The 20,514-nt window shown below is 30.2% G+C and overlaps 1 protein-coding gene across 1 annotated transcript; it reads right to left on the bottom strand.

Annotated features, from left to right (window-relative positions):
- Positions 1–553: 553 nt before the first annotated feature.
- LOC126838839 (RNA polymerase II elongation factor ELL-like) lies at positions 554–19,800 on the bottom strand. Its single transcript, XM_050573584.1, has 9 exons — positions 19,417–19,800; positions 2,869–2,922; positions 2,677–2,792; positions 2,468–2,584; positions 1,959–2,320; positions 1,734–1,890; positions 1,354–1,659; positions 892–1,063; positions 554–797 (listed from the first exon to the last, which is right to left on the bottom strand). Exons 1-9 carry the CDS (start codon positions 19,576–19,578, stop codon positions 612–614), a joined length of 1,632 nt encoding a protein of 543 aa, XP_050429541.1. The 5' UTR covers positions 19,579–19,800; the 3' UTR covers positions 554–611.
- Positions 19,801–20,514: the final 714 nt, after the last annotated feature.

The following is a 20,514-nucleotide window of genomic DNA, read 5'->3' as shown; positions in this document are numbered from 1 at the left end:
TATACTAGAGCTAAAAAAAGGTTATTGCAATTTGCAGATGACAAAATAAAATCATTCAAATTGCATTTACTTAAACTGAACAATGACGAACATATGAATTCAAATTGAAAGGTAATGGAGCAGGGGCGGTATTTCCAATCGCAATGCTCCATCGTTGACTGAAGCATACTTGTGTAATAATAAATGGCAAGTACTTGCTTTATGAAAAATAATATTGAAAGAAAGTATAAAACAAATATTCATAAAACATTTCTTATTAAAAAAAAGTTTCCCTAAAAAATATGTCTAGATTATATTAGTGAAAGATAATTCGTTCAAATATGAAATCCTGACATATCAATTATTTTTGTTGTGTGGTGGCTTATAATAGAAATTTAAAGCGAGTATCCAACGTAAAAATACAAAATAAATTAAATGCACAGACTATAAAAACATATTGAGCATATTTTACCTATAAATTTGTCACCGTTTTCTATCATTTTTTTCTTCTGTTTGTGCTATGTATGGTACTAGATTAGGTTGTTTTTTTTATACAAAATATTATCGACTATCATAGAGAATAATAATTATACATTGTATTTTTTAAAAGAAATAAAAAAAAAATCGATTGCTCACAGGCAAGAAGAATCTGGCGTTGCAGTTCTAATTAACACTGGGTTGTGCTTATCATAATCATGCACCAGTTCTTTGATATGTGACAATTTATTATGCAGATAATCGAAACGTGCTTTAGCTGCTTGGTATTTATCGTCATGTTTTCGTTCATTATATTCTTGCAATATTTGGTTTTCTAGAATCTAAACATTAAGACAGACAAAAAAAAAAAATAATAATAATAATTTGATGCTACGAAAAAAACATTTAATTTGAATAGTTATAATAATATTATACCTTGTATTCATTTGAACCCTTGGGATAAAGCAGCATTTTGTCTTTTAATTTAGCAAACTTATTACGAACGGGATCCATAATCTCAGCTAGATGTTTGTATTCCTTATGACATTTCATGAATTCTGACTTGTATTGCTTTTTTTGATCCTTATTTGTAATTCGAACAAAATCTCTGGAAAATTTAATTATTAAATAATTTAATACAGATTTAATTGAAATTAATACAGAATTCATCAAATTACATTATGTTTATCAAAATTGATAAACCAATGCCTTTTTGATCTTTTGGAATAAATAAAATCTATTCATTTTTAAACAAATTTTCCCCAAGTCAAAAGATTGTACGACAGTTGAAGAAATGAGTAAATCAAATATTTTAATCACTTTGTAAACATTATTGGGGATAGGATTACCTCCAGATCTCTGGTAATTTTATATTTAAAACTAAAAATGTAGTCTTACTGTTTATATTTTGGTATAGTCTTGACAGGTACTTGGGTTGGAGACCGCATATACGACTGCGTACTGGAAACAATTGGGGGTGGACTATTTGACGATAGTTTTTTCTCGGGTAAAGGAGGTTTAAAGTGTGAGATGCGCATTCTTTTAGTTTGGAAACCATCAGCACAATTGTAATAACCAGGTCGTTTGTTACCATGCACATTACTAGGAGGACTACTGGGAACGGTGCTGCTTGGTGATTGTTCACTGCTACCTGAGCTGCCGGTGTCGCTCAAACCAGGAGGAGTTAAGTTTTGAGGCTTTCGTCTAAAAAAAATAGTAATAATACACAACATGAAAAAGTGGTTCACATTTATCCTTATTATTTTTTGTGAAGTTACCGTTTTAATACAATGTGATCTTGACCAGAATAAAAGGGCCAGTCTTCTTGAACATCATTCCAAACATGCCTAAGAAGATAATAGACATTATCTTTAAGTTGAGCTACTTGACTAAGAACTGTCATTATTTGAGTCCTATCTTTATCTTTTAAACCATCTAAAAAAAATGCACAAAAACAATTAGAACAAATTACAAACAAAGAAAAACTTATATTTTTAACAAACCTTTATTTAAAGTACTAATTAATTCTGGTTTTTTGTAAGGCCTTAATGCTAAAAGATGTATAATTCTGTCTCGTAATGGTTTTTTGCTAATGTCCGACGCATGATTGACAGGTGATGGGATGTGTGGGGGGATAGGTTTAGAAATAATAGGTTTTGGAACGTGATTTGAATTATTGTTAATATTACTAATATTATTAACATTATTAACATTATTAACATTATTGACATTATTGACATTATTGACATTATTAACATTATTAGTATTAAAGTTATTATTATGACGATTGGCTCTAATTTGGGCAGGATTTCTTCTGATTTTACGGCCCAAGGCCGATTTGCTATCAAGTTCAATCTCCCGTGTACTATAAACAAGAAAGAAAAAAATTGTAATTTATAGAAAATACATCAAAGTAGTCTTATTTGTAATCCACAAACAAACAAATATATGGTTATTTACAAATTACAATAAATAAAATATGATTGCCATAAAAAAGTAAAAATATAAGTACCATGATTTTTTATGCAATTCCTCAACTGCAACCATTCTATGCCTAGTGGCTTCATATACATCTTCATTTGCAAGTACTCGCATCCGCCTATTTAAGGTACCTACATACTCTAATGATCTGTAAAAAAATATAGTTTATAAATATTAATTAATTATTTAAAATAATATTATATACCTAGAAATAATTTAAATTAATAGTAAAATACTTACCTAGAGGTATTTTGTCGAATACATTCAAAACTGCTGCGAGGACCAGCAACGTCTGAGGTATTGGATAAACTAAAGTCGAAAGTATAATTTTTTGATATGCTCGGTACGCATAATTGCTATAAACATGAAATACAAATTTATCAACATGTGTTATTTTATCATATATGTTCTATTACTGTTTTATTTACTTACACCTTCATTCCCTTTGAATTGTATTCTAGGTTTAGGAAGGTTTTCCGAATTACCCTGAAACATAAATAAATAGATATACATTAAAACTCAAAATTATATTAAAGTTTTCATGCAGGTGGTTATGAGGGAAATTACTTTTCAAATATGATGAATGCAAAATTATAAATGATTAAAAAATAATATATAACATCCAACATTTGTTTGGAGAACTTTTTTACTGAAATAGAATCAGATAACAGATGTTTTAGCATGTGTGGTTATTTTCAACCCTTTTTGTTAGAAAAACACGTTTTAAGTAATTTTTAAGATAATCTATAAATGTATACATTTTCTGATTTTTATATCTATAATTTTATATTTTCTTTGCTGAATATAAATTAGTCTCAGAACTCATGTAGGCTTTTTTAAGCAAAAAGAAATTCTCATTTATGACAACTTAGAGAAAATAAAAAAAATAAACTAGATCTACAAGAAAAAGAGTATAGTTTTGGTGTGCAGTATTTCCTTAATAATGATATAAATTTAAATAACTTAAAATTTGAAACTGTGTGTGGTACTAAATCAATAATAAAGATCCAATGTTGGCACAGTCGCCGGTTCGAACCCGGCCACGGGCGGCATCTCTCTCTGGGCAGGTAACTGTTCTAAGGAAAGATACCGCCATCCCCCCCCCACCAAAAAACTTGACAGAAGCCTTCGGGCCTACTTCAGGACATTTACGCCATACGAAAAAAAAAGAAAAAAGTAGATACAATTTATAAACTATTTTTTTACCGAATTAGAATTGGTCTCAGATTTTTGCACCACGTTTGATTTTTAAAATCGCTTCCAAAGTTGTAAAAAACTGATAAGGTCCGACTTAGTAAGTATATGGTATAGGGTTTTTTTTTCGACTGCACGCTTGTCATTGTACCTTCTGAGTCAATACGAAAACACTGTTATTTTACTCTGTACTAAATGTCCATTTCAAAAAAACTTCTCATTTCCGACCAGATGCGTATGGATCTTGATGTTAAATAGAAATTAGCGTACAATTGGGATATAAATGTAGTATTGTACGTGTTGGCAATAATCCGTTTTTATTATAAAAAGCCCGACCCAGACAAGTATTTTAAGTGTACATAAACCTAATTACACCCATTAATATTTTTTGGCGATTTTTAATGAATTGCAATGTTTTCCTTGCACAAAATGATACGTTTAAGAAAAACAAAATAGAAAGACGTCAATACCCCCAGCCCTGAACCGTAAACATAAACAATAATCAATATACATATTATATGCTACATGGCAAGCGCATAGGTATTTTGTTTATCTTTCCAGTAACAACATACAATTTAATAAACACGTCAATGTTTTCCGTGGTATGTAAGATATGTCTGTGTGCGCCGCTACAAGGTATTGTACGGTCCAGTTCAACAATACAGTCGTGTGTCGTTACTTATAACTACTTGGACATTCACTAAATGCTAATTAATAATTAATACCAGCAATAATCGCCGGGTCGTTAATACACGGCACACTGTCATTATTCGTTTAAACGACGTTTTAGCGTGCAGGAGGACACAGTAGTAGAATAATAATAATAATAATAATAATAATAATAATAGTACTTAATAGTATAATGTAAAATACTGATTCTAGGAAGTTGCACAACAAAATTCGACGTGATCAATGTCACAGGTCTTGTCTTGACCTTTATAGTTTTTATGTATAGAAGTACCAAGCCTTTCGACTTCAAATTGTTAAATATATTGAATAATTAGCGTTCAACAGCTCGGATGTCATTGAAATTATGTCTTCACAATGCAAGAACAGACCCAAAAAAAATTTAGATTTCTTAATTTATGATTAATACGCGCTCCTGGGAAAATACAAATACTTCCAAAATTGAATTATTATATTATATACATGCTTATTAACAGTTTTCTTTATTTTTATAAAGTAAATACTTCAACTTTAGTAAACTTTAAAAAACAGTAACTTTCAATACAATACATATTATACAATGCTAAAATGTAAAACTAGATGCTCAAATATGAGCATCTAGTATCAATGTACTTTTGAGAGTACTTACAGTTGGCTTCCCAATCAGTATTAGTAACTAATCCTAACGAATGTATTCTTGGTTCTTATAAACGTAGGTCATTTATATAATTTAAAAAAAACCAAAATACGCCAATCGAAAGGGGAGAGCCTTAAGTAATACAAATATGTTGGGTTAGAATTGTAAATAGAAAACTAAGAACTATGTAAATAAAAAACTAAGAGGTAACTCTTAGTTTTTTATTTCAACCGTTAATTAATGGAATATTAGATTTTTATCTAATGTAGTACAGTCAAATTCGTATCCGTTTACAACATATGTACATAGTAAAACATGTCTCGTTGTATTGCTTAAAAATACAACTCATATTATAGCCATATTAAATAGGCGACATTCGAGGACCTTGAGTGAAAAATAAAATTACATTTCACATTACTCAAACAAATGCCGTGCATTGTATAATGGTTTTAATTTCAAATTATGTGTGTCCAACACACAAAAGGGTGCGTGCAAAGACAAATCATCTCATATACCATCCCCTGTGCTAAGGAATTCCTTTGTACGCTCATCATCGCAATGACATATTTTGCCCACAACAACTTCTAAGTAGAATGCCGAAATCCGTGAAAAAAAAAACACTATGATAGTAATGATAATAATATGGTTTTGTCGGTCTGGCTAGATGACGCGGGCGAAACTATAATTATATTTTTGTTTATTTATAAACGACTAAACGGTATGGAACGTTATTATTTTACGCTTACTAAATTTATGGCTACAAAGTAACACACAGTAATAATATATAATATACATTATTATTATCGTTAATAAAGACCGGCTCCACTGGCCAATTATTCGAATTATTATCTATTTTTTTTAATTACCCGCTGACCGCTTATTAATTGCACACTGTACAAGATTTTGTAACAAGAAACAAAAACACATTTAATTTGTCGGATTTATTTCAATCTGACCTTAGATTTTCAATAGCCTCGACTAGTGAAAATCACAGGGTTTCGCTATTGGCCGAGAATAAATATATATACAGAGTGATCAATTTAACGTAGGACACTCATTTTCTCTTAAAATAATTGCAATTTTTTAGATTTTAAAATTAAAAAAATATTTAAATAAACCCTTAACCACAAAAAAAATACTCAATAGCGCATACGTATTTCGGCAGCAATGTTTTAGTCTGTTCTGCGTGCTGATCAGTTGATGGTAACAATATTACTGCCGAAATACGTATACGCTATAGAGTGGTATTGTGGTTAAGGGTTTATTTAAAATATATTTCATTATTTTCTTTCTTTACTATACTGGGCGATTGGTTAACTATGGACCAGTCAATAACTTAGAAGATATGAGACTTTTTTTAATTATTTTTTTTTTATAATTTTATAGTTAATAGTTGGGACAAATTTAATATATTTTTAAAAAAATATAACTCCGTCCCTTATATGCTAAAATATTAAAAAGTTAATTTTTTTAAATAGTAACGTATATATTTGATTAACATTTTAAATTAAAAATAATTTGCTGAATATTTTAACTGGTCGATAACCAGTTTTGGATAATTAGTTTCAAAGTTATTAAAGTTTAAAATTTAGGACGGGAGGAAGGGTGGAGAGTAGAGATGTTTTTATCTGCGCGCATTACTCAACCGCCCTTCCCCTCCCGTTATTACTTTTAAAATTACTTGAAAAATCGACAAAACTGGTTATATTAATTTTTCTTATTTTAAAAAGTTAATAAAATATGTACGTTACCATTTAAAATTCTTAAGCTCATACGGTTTTAACATATAAGGGATGGGGTTATATTTAAAAAAAATATATTAAATTTGTCCCGACTAATAATTATAAAATTATAAATAATAAAAAAAAAAGTCTAATATCTTCTAAGTTATTGACTGGTCGATCATAGTTAACCAATCACCCAGCACATAAGCCACAAGTTATGCTTAAGTTTTTTTCTAGATTTTTCTAGATATTTATTTTCGAGATACTTTATTTCATATTTTTCTTTACAACCTTAAGAAATTTTCTGAAACTTTTGCCTGGTCAATAACCAGTTTTGAATAATTAATTTTAAAGTAACTTAAGTTGAAAATTTAAGACAGGAGGAAGGGTGAAAAGTAGTGTTATATTTTTTAAACTCACAAAAAACGTCACTGAAGAAACAATGTTCAGTCTATAAATTATTATAATCGTTGTTTTTATATTATTTTATTGAGAAGTTGATTGTCATGTTTAATTGCTCTTTGAAAATTTGTCTCGTGTCTATCACCAAATCCACTCTAAGATTTATAAACCTAAAAATAATTCTGATTAGTGTTAAAGCTGAGCAGCGTATAAATATACTAGACCTCATGTTCGAACAAATTGTGTCATAGAATTTGCATAAACCTAGGAAGCTAGGAAAACGTACATTATTTTTCTCCTTTTTTTTATTATAAATATATATGCTATTCACTAGTGTCTTTATCTTCTACTAAAGGCCTAGTGGCCTTGTCGTCGAAGGAGAGTTGCTATCCCAGGGAAGTGGGTATAGTGCGGTGATTTCCCGTTGTCTTCCGCACCAGTCGGGTGGCCATTTCTCTCTCCAGACGGTAGCACGCCCAGCTAGAAAAATGGCTAGCCACCAACATTCGAACCACGGCTAGTGCGTAAAATCATTGCCGCGGTAACCCTCACTAGTGTATTTAGATTTTAATAATTACATAATTTTCCTCGATAAAAACTAGATACCGATTACGCATAGAAAATACTCAACGAATAATACGCACATTGAGTGTTATATTAATTATCTATGTACTAGATTCGTATTATAAATATCAATCGGATAGAGAATCGAAAACCAAAAAGTAGTTACATCGTGTAATAATTTGATGTTAAAACTATGTCATAAATACTTGTTTACATTGTATGACAAAATATTATACGATAAGAGCTCATGACCGAAATCATATTTATTACGATTTAATTTGCACAATAAGAAACATTAAAAACTTTAGGTTTATGTGTGGTAATCGTAAACGGGGTTTCAAAGTTTTTGCAAAATGTACTTTCATCTTTTTATTGATATTAAACAAATTTTTAGATTAAAACTGTAAATAAGTGAGATAAGGGTAATAAGTGTAGATTTAAATGTTATAAAATATTATGCCAATTCTATAAAAAAAAATTGCTATTTAGTGGATCAAATTTTTTTAGTGATTATAAATATTATATTATTATAAAATTGAATAAAATAAAATGTTTGGTGGATTAAGCTTATCTGGCACTATTTGCCTCATTTCAAGTGAATTTTTTTTTATTGATCCACTCAATCTCTCTCAATCAGTTATTGAATTTTTTTTTTCGTAGTATATTTGTACAATGTGATCTCAATTTTGTACACTTTTATGTTAAAACCCTTCCAAAATTAGTTTTTTTAAATCGACTTTTTAAATTTAAATAATAAAGTATATATTTTATTAACTTTTTAAATTAAAAATAATTAACATTAAATTTTAACTAATCAATAACCAGTTTCCGGTAATTGTTTTTAAAGTTATCTAAAGTTAGGATTTAAAGTAACTAAATTAAGAGAGGGTTTAAAAAAATAGTAAGTACAAAATTGAGATCACACTGCATAAAAACACGACGGAAAAAAAATCAACAGCTGATTAAACCCTTTGCTGGTAAATCACAATACAACTGGTTTTTTGGGATTTGGATAGGATCAAATGTAAATAAAGGTAATTTTAATAACCAGGCTGGTGTTTTTAAATTATTAATAAATGATGCGATAAAATCTTAACATTGTATTAAGTAGTAAATTAGTTTTTGATATATTAATAGTAACATTATTCAAATTATGTAGATTACAGTATCACTACAAAGAAGTGATTGTGAATAAACTGTATCTTTAAAAAAAAATATATATATATATTATATGTTTTATTACTAAAAAATATTACTAGAGAATATGCATTTAATTAAATGTATAAAACAATTACAGCGTAGTGAGAACAGCAGGCTATTGGCCACGTAGGAGGTAATTTTCAAAAATTTAACTATTTACATGAATTCCAAGACAACCTTCGGAAATTTATGTTTCGCACAAAAAAAAATTTAACTGTTTTTCTTGTATTAATTATTATTGTTTTTGCCCTTTCCGACTTTTACGCCAAACAGTGGCCACTGTGGTTCACGCACCAGTGCGCTTAACAACCAACCATCTTTATTATTTTATATTGAAACGTTTTGACAAATATCGGGGCATGTTAATAAGAATGGATGTCAAATTGTGTTATTGGTAGGTCATGCTTCTTACAGGTAGCTCTCCGGTACACGGCACGCCGAGTGGTATGGTAAGAGAGCTGGCCTATTGACGCGCATGACCCAAATACCAAACTCTCAGCAGCGGCGGCTGTGTGGCCGCGGTGGTGGTGGCGTTGGCGACGGCAGTACCCGTGGTATGGCGGCAAAACTTTCACTTTTTGTCATACAATTGGTCCTGACCTTGTCCCCAACACCCGACCGACGACGGACGGATATTATCATATATTTAAGCCTTGTGTCTTGTATTAATTACTCTGCTGCTGTAAGCTGTTCTCTATGGGTTTTTTTTTCATTCTTCTGGTTATGCCACCGTTGCCGCCGGTATTACTCATTATCGACATTGGGTCGAGCCACACAGTGACAAAACAACACAAATTCGTTTCAAAGATAAAATATTATAAAACGAGATTAAGTATCGAATACGACACATCGCGTGTTTTGCGACTTTGGAAACGCGTCGCGAGCAAAGAGAACCCGAGATTTGGATTAGCCATTCCGATAAAGGGGCCAGTCCTTATCACTAAGTATAGTTACACAATCACAGTTAAAAAATCATAAATTTTAAATACAACCGTCAGCGTAACACGCTAACAATTAGCAAAAAAAAAACCAGCGAGTTTGTCTAGTTTAAAAAGTATTCATACAAAAATATGAGTTTAATTGGGTTTCAAAACTTATGAAAGGGGGGCATGCTTAAAAGCGCATTTAACAGAAAAATAAAACGCAGTTGTGTGTACTAATTGTAATATGTATAGTATATTAAAATTAATATAATATAATATATTAAACTAGTAAGTGTGTGTGTGTGCACGCGCTCAAGTGTTATATTATATTTGTTGCGTATTGCTTACATTTCAGGTGAAAAAAAATCGGGTGAAAGTACGAGTGTTAAAGACGAAAGGATAATTATGTTACATACACAATACCGCGCTTCGTAGCTAGTTAAAACCAGTTTTACCTTAACCATTTACTCTATGAAGAGTTTTAATAAATACTTACGAAAACGATCATTTTAATTATTATTATACTATTTTTTTTCTATAAATCTTTATTTTTTTTAAATCTACACATTACTCCATAAGCCCACCTATACCATCGAGAGTTCGCCACCCTTTGTGAATGAGACCAGAGACATTTCGGAAATCTTATAAAACGTTTGCGTTACACATTCGGTAAAACAGAAAATTTTCTTGGGGAAAAGAAACAAAAGTTGATACAAAAATTGTACAACCGTTATATACATTATACATACTAGTAATGGGAATCCGAAAATCCGGATTTTTCAAAAAACCGCTATTTAAGCCATTTGAAAATCTTATAAATATTAAATACTACTAGAATATACAGATGTGTATATTCTAGGTCATTCCTAAGTAAAATGTGATGATAAAATTAAAAAAAAAACTCTTAACTTTGTCTATAAAATGCTTTTAAAAGCAGTTTATCTTTTAGGTGTTTAGTTTTATTTTTACTTATTTATCAAAAAAAATGTACTTAGGTACACAGCTTTATATTGTAAAACTATTTAACACTTATATGATTTTTAAATAGCTTAAATAGCGTTTTTTTGTGAAAATCCGGATTTTCGGATTCTCATCACTGATACATTCCTAACTGAGCACTACTGCATAATATTATAGGGTGCGGTTTCACACCCCGAGTACAACGCGACATAATTTATCCCTTGATTTATTATGTGTACACGTATGTTTAAAATAACGGACCAAAGTAGTAGTATAAAATGTATATACTTTTTTTAAATCTATTTTGATAATAATATAAATATATTTAAAATACTTGGTGTTAAAAGGCAGACCAAAAAATTTCGACTGAGAATAACGCATTTACCGTTTTAAGGGTTGAAACAACGGACTGACCTCAACTGGTGGGACAAGAAAATTGATTAACCGACCAATTGTCTAACAAAAACAGTTTTATACACAATCATATCTTGATTGTGCGCCTAATTTAAACCCAGGCTTTGTGTGATATACAAAAATTGCTGGCTTTTAAATAAAATGTGCATTTTGAGCGATTTTAACTTGAAATTATTGAAGACACCAAAGGTATAACAAAGAAAAATGTTAAGATTTTTGATATTTTTGAATGACAACAAATGTTAATAGATTGACAATTTTTTAGCCAGCCGACATTTCCCCTGCATAGTTTAAACCAGTTAAGAGACTCGTCTAAGGTTTATTATTTTTTACATCACGCGTTATGTGTTTTATACGCTTCAAAAATGTAGAAAAAACTACTTTTTTTAATATTTTGAACATAACCAGCTTAAAGCTGGTTTTGAAGCTATACATTTCGTATTATAAATTATGTTGAAATGGTCATTCGAATTTTAATGTTATTAAAATAATTTTTTTTTAATTTAATTAATTTTCAATTTTACCAGATCTATATTGTTGTGCAATTTTATAGACATGCAATTGTGCCAGCGGATGAGAATATTTAATTAAAAAGCATTTCTAGGGCAAACAGAACTGTTTATAGTTAACGAGCCCGGCATTGACCCGGACCGACTAAGCTATTGTTTATAAAATTAATAATTAACGAATTTTAAAAATAAAACGATGTAAGGTAACGAAAGATTTCATTTTTTTTTTTTTTTTTTTGTAGCGTTTAAACAAATTAATTATGTACTTATATCAAATTGTCTATAAATACTTAATAGAGAGCATTTGAGCTAGATAAAAAATATCAAATTGTACCTATAATATTTTCTGTTTCATAACAACGTGCGATAAAATATTATCAGATTACATTAAAATTTACAATCGTTTTAGATATAATAATCGTTTGGTAAAAATGAGAATAATTAAGAACTCCAAAGCCGTTACACGATATTATCACAATTAGAATCGAATAAATTATTGTGTGCTTAAGGTTGTTTGACGACCGAGAAAGGCCGTTTATCATAAAACAGTATTTATAAATATATACATATATATATACACATTTAGATAGTCTATGTTTACTGGAGAAGTAAAATGACTACTATTAGTCAATTTCACAGATAATAATGATAATACTATTAAAGATTTTAGATAGGCATACAAATAAATATTTTTTACCATTTCAATATGATATTATTCGGTTGCAGTGCATGCAAAACGAACTACGACCTTCATTTTAATTTCGTCAACACCACAGATAAGCCAGCTGACATTGTACGGAAAAGAAAACAAGTACACTTGGCATTTTATGTACGTGTATATATATAAGTATATGTTTAACGTATATCTATAATCATAATTAACACCAATGTCACAGATCTTTCCAGTTAATTTTCACCCCATTTATATATTTTTTTACTAGTTTTTGAAATGTTTCAGTAACACAAAAAGAGCTTTCATTGAAAAATTGCACTTTCTTAAAACTGGACTACACATAACCAAACAACCTGCGGAGTTGAAATTTCAGTTAAACATTATTTATCAAATACGGTAAAAATAATGATAATACGTTTTTATGAATAATCCAAATGTACCCTCCGCCCAACACAGGCCAATGACCTTAGCAGTGAAGGTCTCAATAAAAAAAAAAATTACTATTCTAAAATATTTGGTTTATAGTCGTAGTATAATTTGTTGGTTTTTACTCGATAAAAAATAAAGATACATATTATTCGTCCTACTCTGAAGGAGGACTACAAGGTACTTTTTTAAGGCAGGCAACTAAGGGGCCTAAGGTGGCAAGAGACGAGCAGAAATTAGTGAAAATAACATAGAAAAATTAAAAATAATTTATATCATTATATCATTAGGAATATAATTATCTAAAATAAATAAAAATGAATTCTTTAGTTTAGTGTCATATCTAAAAAAAAACACTACAATAGCGTTTATTATATTTATAAAAAAATATGTAAATTTTGGCATCTTCAATAATTTCAACCACGAACGAAACAGGAATTCGCATAAAATACTACACATTTTGATTTTGTGCACTAACGGCAATTCTTATCGGGTTAGTTAAAAACGAAATGATGTTTAACAACATTAATATTATAGGATAATAATCTTAGGTCAAACTGGTAAGAACGGTTATAAGTCGCGCTAGGTCTTGCATATAATACATAATATTTTGTATAAACGTTTGTTGATACTTTTTTTAATTAACCCGGGTTTTTTCAAAAAGCATGACCTAAGTTTTTTTGTGTATGTATAACTCATTAAACCCATATTTTTGGATAAATACCAAACATTTGCTGAGCTTTGAAACAAAAAAAACCCGTTGGTTTATTTTAGGCTTGGGATTTTTTGTCAACTGTTTTAATAATTTGATGCTTATTTCAATATAATTTTCGGTCATTTAAGAGAAATAACCACAAAACCACAACGACCAAAGCCTATTTAAGCTCTTTGGCGAACACTTTCTAGGTAAAACCACAAAAATGAGACGTCTTGAAATATTTTTTTCGTTAAACTGGTCCTCACCTGCCGCCGCGTGTAACAATACTACCACGACAACAATACATATATAACAAATATACACCACTCGGCCCATGTGTAACAGATTTATTATGGAAGTCCGCCCGTTAACAATAATTATTGTCATAGATTCCGACACAAGGGTCCATTCCTCGGAAAGCGGTAATCGAGGGTCGAGGGTGCACACCGAAAACGAAGGGTTGCCAAAAAGGTGGTAGTGGAGGCTAACCAATATTCATACTGTAGTGTAGTCGAGTAAACTGTAAAATACACCTTAGGTCTCTATACTCCAGACATAATGTTTTCGATTTTGAAGAGGAAAAAACTCTTTTGGGTACGAATTCTGACCTATAGATATATGAAAAAAAAAACGGTTTAAAAGCTATCGCAAATAAAAATCATAAAAACACATCATTGTAAAAACAATACCTTTCATTTGCCTAACATTCAATACGTGTGACCAATACTTTACAGTATTTATTAACAAATAAATATTTCTTTTGTAATGTCAAACCGGCTCTAAGGTAAATAAAACACGCGTTTGTTACCTCATCGAATAGTCGGTCGAAATCGTATTAAACACAATAAATCCGCAACACACAAACAAAAACTGTGTAAACACAAACACCCCGGAATAATGACAAAAAGATTCGATCCGAATCTAAGGTGTCCCATACGACTTAAAGAGTGATTTGGCGCAACTTCTTAACCAAATCTTGTTTCGTATTAGATAATTATTTGTGGTCTATAATTTATTAATATGTAGAAATGTATCATGAATATAATAAAATATATTAATTCGGCAACCCAACCCAAGAAAAATACCACAATCACTTCGCGTTGTTGCCAGATCTAATTTGACTGGACAGGAAACGCAGTAACAGCGTCTGGTCGACAGGGTTAAAGAGAGTAAAAAAAAAGCATTCAACAATATGTGTTACTTACACACAAAAGAAAAACGATCAAATTTAAAATTGTACGACATTAAAAAAACTTTATAGTAATAATAATAACTATGATAAAATTTATTTGTGGTTTGTTCGACCACAAGCGAAATACGAAATTTATGTCACTTTTACAAATAGGCTACAGTAGGAAACAATTATAATTTGTCAGCCGACTTCAACATAAATGAGAGGGACACTTTCTGATTTGTTTTTATATTTTACTTTGTAAACTGTCAATATCTGACCTTCAAATCTGGATGAGAATAATACTTGGAACAAGTCAATAAAAAAAAATCCTGGTTACACCATATATTCTTACACGTCTTACAGATTTTAATGCTTTTTTTCTTAATTGAAAATAAATTACTAATAATATTTGAATGAATGGTGATTCATAGATATTCATTCATACATATGTATATATATGAATAAAATATATTATATATATATTCAAATATAAAAATCACATAGAATATAAGTGTCTGTGGATTATATTTAAAATGTCCTTCATGATTTTTTACTTATTATTTTTAAGTCTTCTTTTATAAGACTATAGTCTTTAAAGAAGTCCAATATTAATTTAGAGGCAGTACCCCTAGCACCAAACCACAGTTCATAACTACCTAAGGTTTGACAAAAAATAATTGATTATTTTCACAAATATTCATTATATTAAAATTAAGGTTTTTGAAAAAATAGTTATGATTGTCCAAATAGATCATTTCTACATAGAGCTTGTGACCGAGTTTCGATAAATAATATAGACAAGGAGTAGTACGAAAGGTTTATTATATAATATATTACTATAGTTGCCCGGAAAAGAAAACCAAGCTGTGTTAAATTTTATGTGAGTAAGAATATAAATTTTTTCATACTAAACTTGGAAATATATTGGATAGAACATAAAAATAAAGGTTAAGGAGCATATTAAAAAATGTAACAATCTAGTTGGTATACCTAAATCAAGGCTTAGCCAGGCAAGGAATGAATTTTTTTTATGATAGCCTAGATAGGTACATTGGTAAGGTACCTAAAATGAAGGCTGAATTTAATGCAAAAACTGGAAAAGAGGAGTCAATTAAATCAGTGGCAGGGCGCTTTTCTTCACATGATAATACAATTGGTAACGGTATACTTTAACCACAATGTACAAATGTTTATAGAATGTTAATCAAGAGCACGTTTTTTTTAACAAAAAAAACCCACACACAATTGACCATGGAAAGTGCCAGGATCAAATACAGTTAACCAAATCGACCATATTATACAATCCTCAAGATATGCTTCAACTATAGTTGACGTCGGAATAATGAGAGCCTGTAATTGTAGTACAGACCACATTCAGTGTGTGGTAATTATATAAAGAATGTACAAAAATAAATATACAAAACGACAAGGGTGTAAAGAAAAAGAGTTGAACTAATGAAAGTTTGAAAAATGAAGAAGATCATACGAAGTTCTCAACACACCAATAAGCAACTTAAAAAGCATGTACACAAAAACCCAAATGGAAGATTGATAGAAGTTTCTTAAAAATGCAGTGGTAAATACAGCTCTTGAATCTGTAGGTACCACTAATCATACTATAAGCAAAGAATGGTATGGTGAAGAATGCGTTGTAAATTCTCAAAAAAAAACAGGCTAAAAATTACACTATAAGAAATCAAACAAAATTAAGGAGAGTACAGAAATACAGGTGTAAAGCAAAATTTGTATGTCGCAAGAAGAAAAAAGAAATGATGAAAGAGCACATAGAAAAAGTTATCTGCAATTTTAACTCTTAAAGTGAAAGAACTCGGATCATGTACATGTCTTTTTTAGCTTCCCCTCTTATCATAATTAATATAATTGTTTATTAAAGTGACTGTCAAAGACATAAATGTTTATTTAAAATAATCAAAATAAATTCCGATAAGAAACGGTTGTAAAAATGCAAAATATGTATACTCATGGCCAGAGATTGGTATCGTGAACCGGTCGCACTACACACATCAGACTTGGTCATTGAAAGAGGTAACTCAAAAAAAACTGAATACTGACCAAATCTTTAAAGTCACCAGAATTTTTTTCGGTCAAAGCAGAATGTTAAGTTTTTTTTGAGGAGAGGGGGAGAGAGTATTGTTAAAATAAAATACTTGAAATTTAATTATATTTTTAATTGCATCAAACTTTTTTAACAATTGGTGATAGTTTTTAATTTTTTTTTATAAAATTGTTTTCACGTAAAATCTATATTTAATTTACAAATTTTTCAATGTCTATTTTTAAACCAATTTTTTTAGATGTCCATACTTTGTTCATTGCAGAAAAGATTTGCTTAACTGTTGTGTTTTGTCTGGCATACAAAGGATATATTCAATTACTTTTTTAAAATTTGGTTACTCAATATTATTATATAATATCTGTCATCAAATTAAATTTCAGTTAAGAAATTTGTTCCATATTGTTTTTGAAGACATGCGCAAAGACCCTATTTACAATGACTTCCGTTTTTGGTTTTCGCATAATGCAACTAGTTTTTAAAGCATATATTAATTATTTTCAAAGCACAGTCAGTAGATCTAAAGCTATGATTTTCTTTGACAGTCTAATAAGTCTATACTTTTTCTTTATATTTTATTATTGGTGAGATAACAACTCGAGATGAAACCGTTATATCAAAACGGGAATACCACATTTTATAGTAATTTTATTGTTTTAAAATTCTAGCTGTGTGGGACTGTTGTGGATGTGTCAATTATTATGACTACAGTAAGAGATTTTCCTGTTTTTCGGTCAGTCTGGAAAACACCAGAATACATTCTCTAAAAGTGGGAATATCCTGCTGACAGCAGAGCATCTAGCAATGGCAATGATACTGGAAAATTATCTAGACTCTATCTCATATAAGAAAGGTGTGCGCAAAAATCAAAGCGCATTACTCCTGGATATGCAGGTACATAAGAGTTATAACTTTTGATTTCGGCGGACATTCTCATATGACATAGAGTATAAAGTACAACATTGACTTACACCTACTATTAGCTATTGACAGGCCTTTAAGCTCTTCAATATTGTCTTGCATTAATAGATAACTCTATTAAGTTGGCATTATTTAAGTCATCAAAGCAATCAAACTGTTGTCTTATTTAGTATGATTAGACATAGTGGTGGTGAAATTAGAAATGGCTGATGAGGTTGCACAAACTGCGGTGTTTGATACCATTTAATGCAATGCAGGAAACAAGCCTCTATACAATTTAGTCATTTCAAAAAACTGTTCAAAAAAATTCATCAGATTGTTTCTGCTTTAAAGTAGTTTTCATAAAAATGCCTTAATCCCTTTCAAATTTAATATGTTAAATTACTTGCACTTTTGCTAAAACATACTGTTTTTTATATTTTTTATTAAACAAGACTATTTCAACACAAGGTCAGAATCTAACATTGTGGCATAAAAACTTCACAAAATATTTAAATATTGGAACATATTTAAACCACATTTCAAAAGCAATAGTTGTTAATAGTAATCTAACTGGGACAAAAACATACTAAAAATGTATACACCATGTTTTTATCAAACAATCTAAAATTAAAATATCAGATATCTTTAAAACAATTTCCTCTTTTCATAGAATAAAGGTAATGAGGGGAAGTTTTTTTACTTTTTGTGCTCATTAAAAACATACTTCTATAAAATTAACCAATAGTATTTAAAATAATACTCGCAAGACGCAACTATAACAACATTATATTTCCAAAATCATAACTTTAAGTACAATAAAAGAACATAAAAAAATTACTTTTGGTACTAATTTGCAGATCTTTTTGGAAAATATAGGATGAGATTATAATTAACGCTTAAGGTAAATATCAAGTCCTTTGGGTTGAGTAATTAAGTTATTGCTGATGATTAAAAGTAGAGACAAGAAATATTTTTTATATAAAAAAATTTCTATAATTAACTTTTAAAACTAATATTTAATTTGAAGAATGAATATCTTACAAAATTCTTTAGAAAAACAAACATTTTAACTGTTTATACAGTTATCACAGATATTACAGAATATAAAAATTATAATGTTCGGTTTAAAATGTTTGACTATTTTAACTACTAAATAACTTGAATATGTACTACAAAATATGAAATAGATTCTCAGCAAAATATAAAATTTTCTGATTTAATAATTTTGACAACTTTTGCTTCTCATATTATTTACCATTTCATGAAAAAATAATTAGATACTATTTAAAAAACGGAATCCATGTAAACATTTATTAATTTTAAATGGTTTAATTTAAAATAAAATGTTTAAATTCTGTTGAATAGTTGTTAACACAATTTTTAGAATTGTAAACCAGCTGTTTGAAATGTGTCATGATAGCAGTATTGAGGTATGAAAGAAAATTTACAAGTTTGGTTGTGTCATACAAGGAGACAATACAGATCAATGTTTACGCTATGCTATTAATCAACATGAAAATATAAAAGAATAAAAACGGCAAAAATTAATAAAAAAATTTTGTTCTACCTCATTTTTATCATGTATGCCTCAATTACAATTGCATTGAAAGATGTCAAATTATTGAAATGTCATGTAGGACATACAGTAGCTCATCTAAATTTCTTTAATGTAAAGATATCCTATTGAAATCACTCAAACTAAATGGGACATGTTCAAATTGAGGACGTGGCCAGGGACGAGTTTAAGGAAGTGAATGAAATTTGTTCTTGGTCGTGGCGTGGCCGTTTATTCGAGCATTGATCAAAGGATTTAGGCTAATTATTGTTTTTGCAAGCTTACCTGTTGGTAGCATCTCAAGTAATCCTCGACAGCCTTCAGACAGGAATCGGTGAGCTTGACGAAAAACAAAGTTTTGTTTTTGCTCGTCCTCTGTTTGGTCATCAGGCCATTGTTGTGGTTCGACGACAAACTGTATTGCACACCAGCAGTCAAAGCAGCCATCGTCGTACGGACGCGATTTGACGTTGCACTACGTTTTAGACGGCTTTGTGGTATTTAAAAAAAAAATATATATTCCCTATTTCACGACAAACGAATCATAATGTTGGAGTACTGTTCACGGACATGTACGCACAGTAGGAAAGAGATTATGTGAGACCATTTCGTTATGTGCCAATGGTACAAGAAACCAGGTGCGCACGCGATCCGCCGTGATACGCACCTGGACCTCCCGCGCGCGCCAATGACGTCACTGCAATGCCGACGGTGCACGGCAACCTCTCCGTTAACGTACGGACGACGGCCAAGACAACGGCCGACACGACCGGCAAGGGTAAACTCTACCAGTGTCAGACGGCCGAATAAAGTCGTTTTTTCGCGATTACAATACCGACGACACTACTCCTACCCGACCACTATGTTACCGCGGACTACGGCAACAGTTTATTGGTATTTTTCGTTTATTTAAAAAACCCATCAATACTTAACATACAACCTAGAGTGTCTCAGAATTCTGTAAGCTAAGATCGAACACGGACCAAAAATAATTAAACGCCAATGGTCTATCTATGATTATTTTTAACAATATTTTTTCGATTTTTTTTTTATACTTTATATTCTTAACGTATTCACGGAATCGGAATGTGATAACGAACGTCGGCAATGCAAAACTCGCCCTTCTCCTCGCCGAGTTCCATCTCCAGTATGCAGGTCGGAAGGAAAACCTTGCGTATAATATGTCAGTGTGTTATCCTATCATAAAAAATCCAAACATGAACGTAACGTTTTTCCGTACACGACTGCGCATGCTACGTCAACACGGTGTGCGTATAACATGTTAACAAATTATTATTATTATTATTATTATACTATATATATATATATATATATATATATTGGAAACTATTTGGTCAAGGAGCCCGTAAATTTCTTTGAATC

Source organism: Adelges cooleyi, unplaced genomic scaffold (genome assembly GCF_023614345.1).
Source record: "Adelges cooleyi isolate 19-005CV unplaced genomic scaffold, UGA_ACOO_1.1 ACOO_flye_CR_arks_rails_tigmint_CR_PRNA_30, whole genome shotgun sequence".
In the NCBI taxonomy this organism is placed as follows: Eukaryota; Metazoa; Arthropoda; class Insecta; order Hemiptera; family Adelgidae; genus Adelges; species Adelges cooleyi.
Note: the sequence above shows the minus strand (reverse complement) of the source record. Positions and strands in the feature narration are given on the sequence as shown.

Coding starts and splice junctions, on each gene's coding strand:
- LOC126838839 (XM_050573584.1), bottom strand. CDS start 19,578: ATGGCTGCTTTGACTGCTGGTGTGCAATACAGTTTGTCGTCGAACCAC. Junction 2,793..2,868: donor AATTCAAAGGGAATGAAGGT/GTAAGTAAATAA, acceptor TCATGTTTATAG/CAATTATGCGTACCGAGCAT. Junction 1,891..1,958: donor AATTAGTACTTTAAATAAAG/GTTTGTTAAAAA, acceptor CATTTTTTTTAG/ATGGTTTAAAAGATAAAGAT.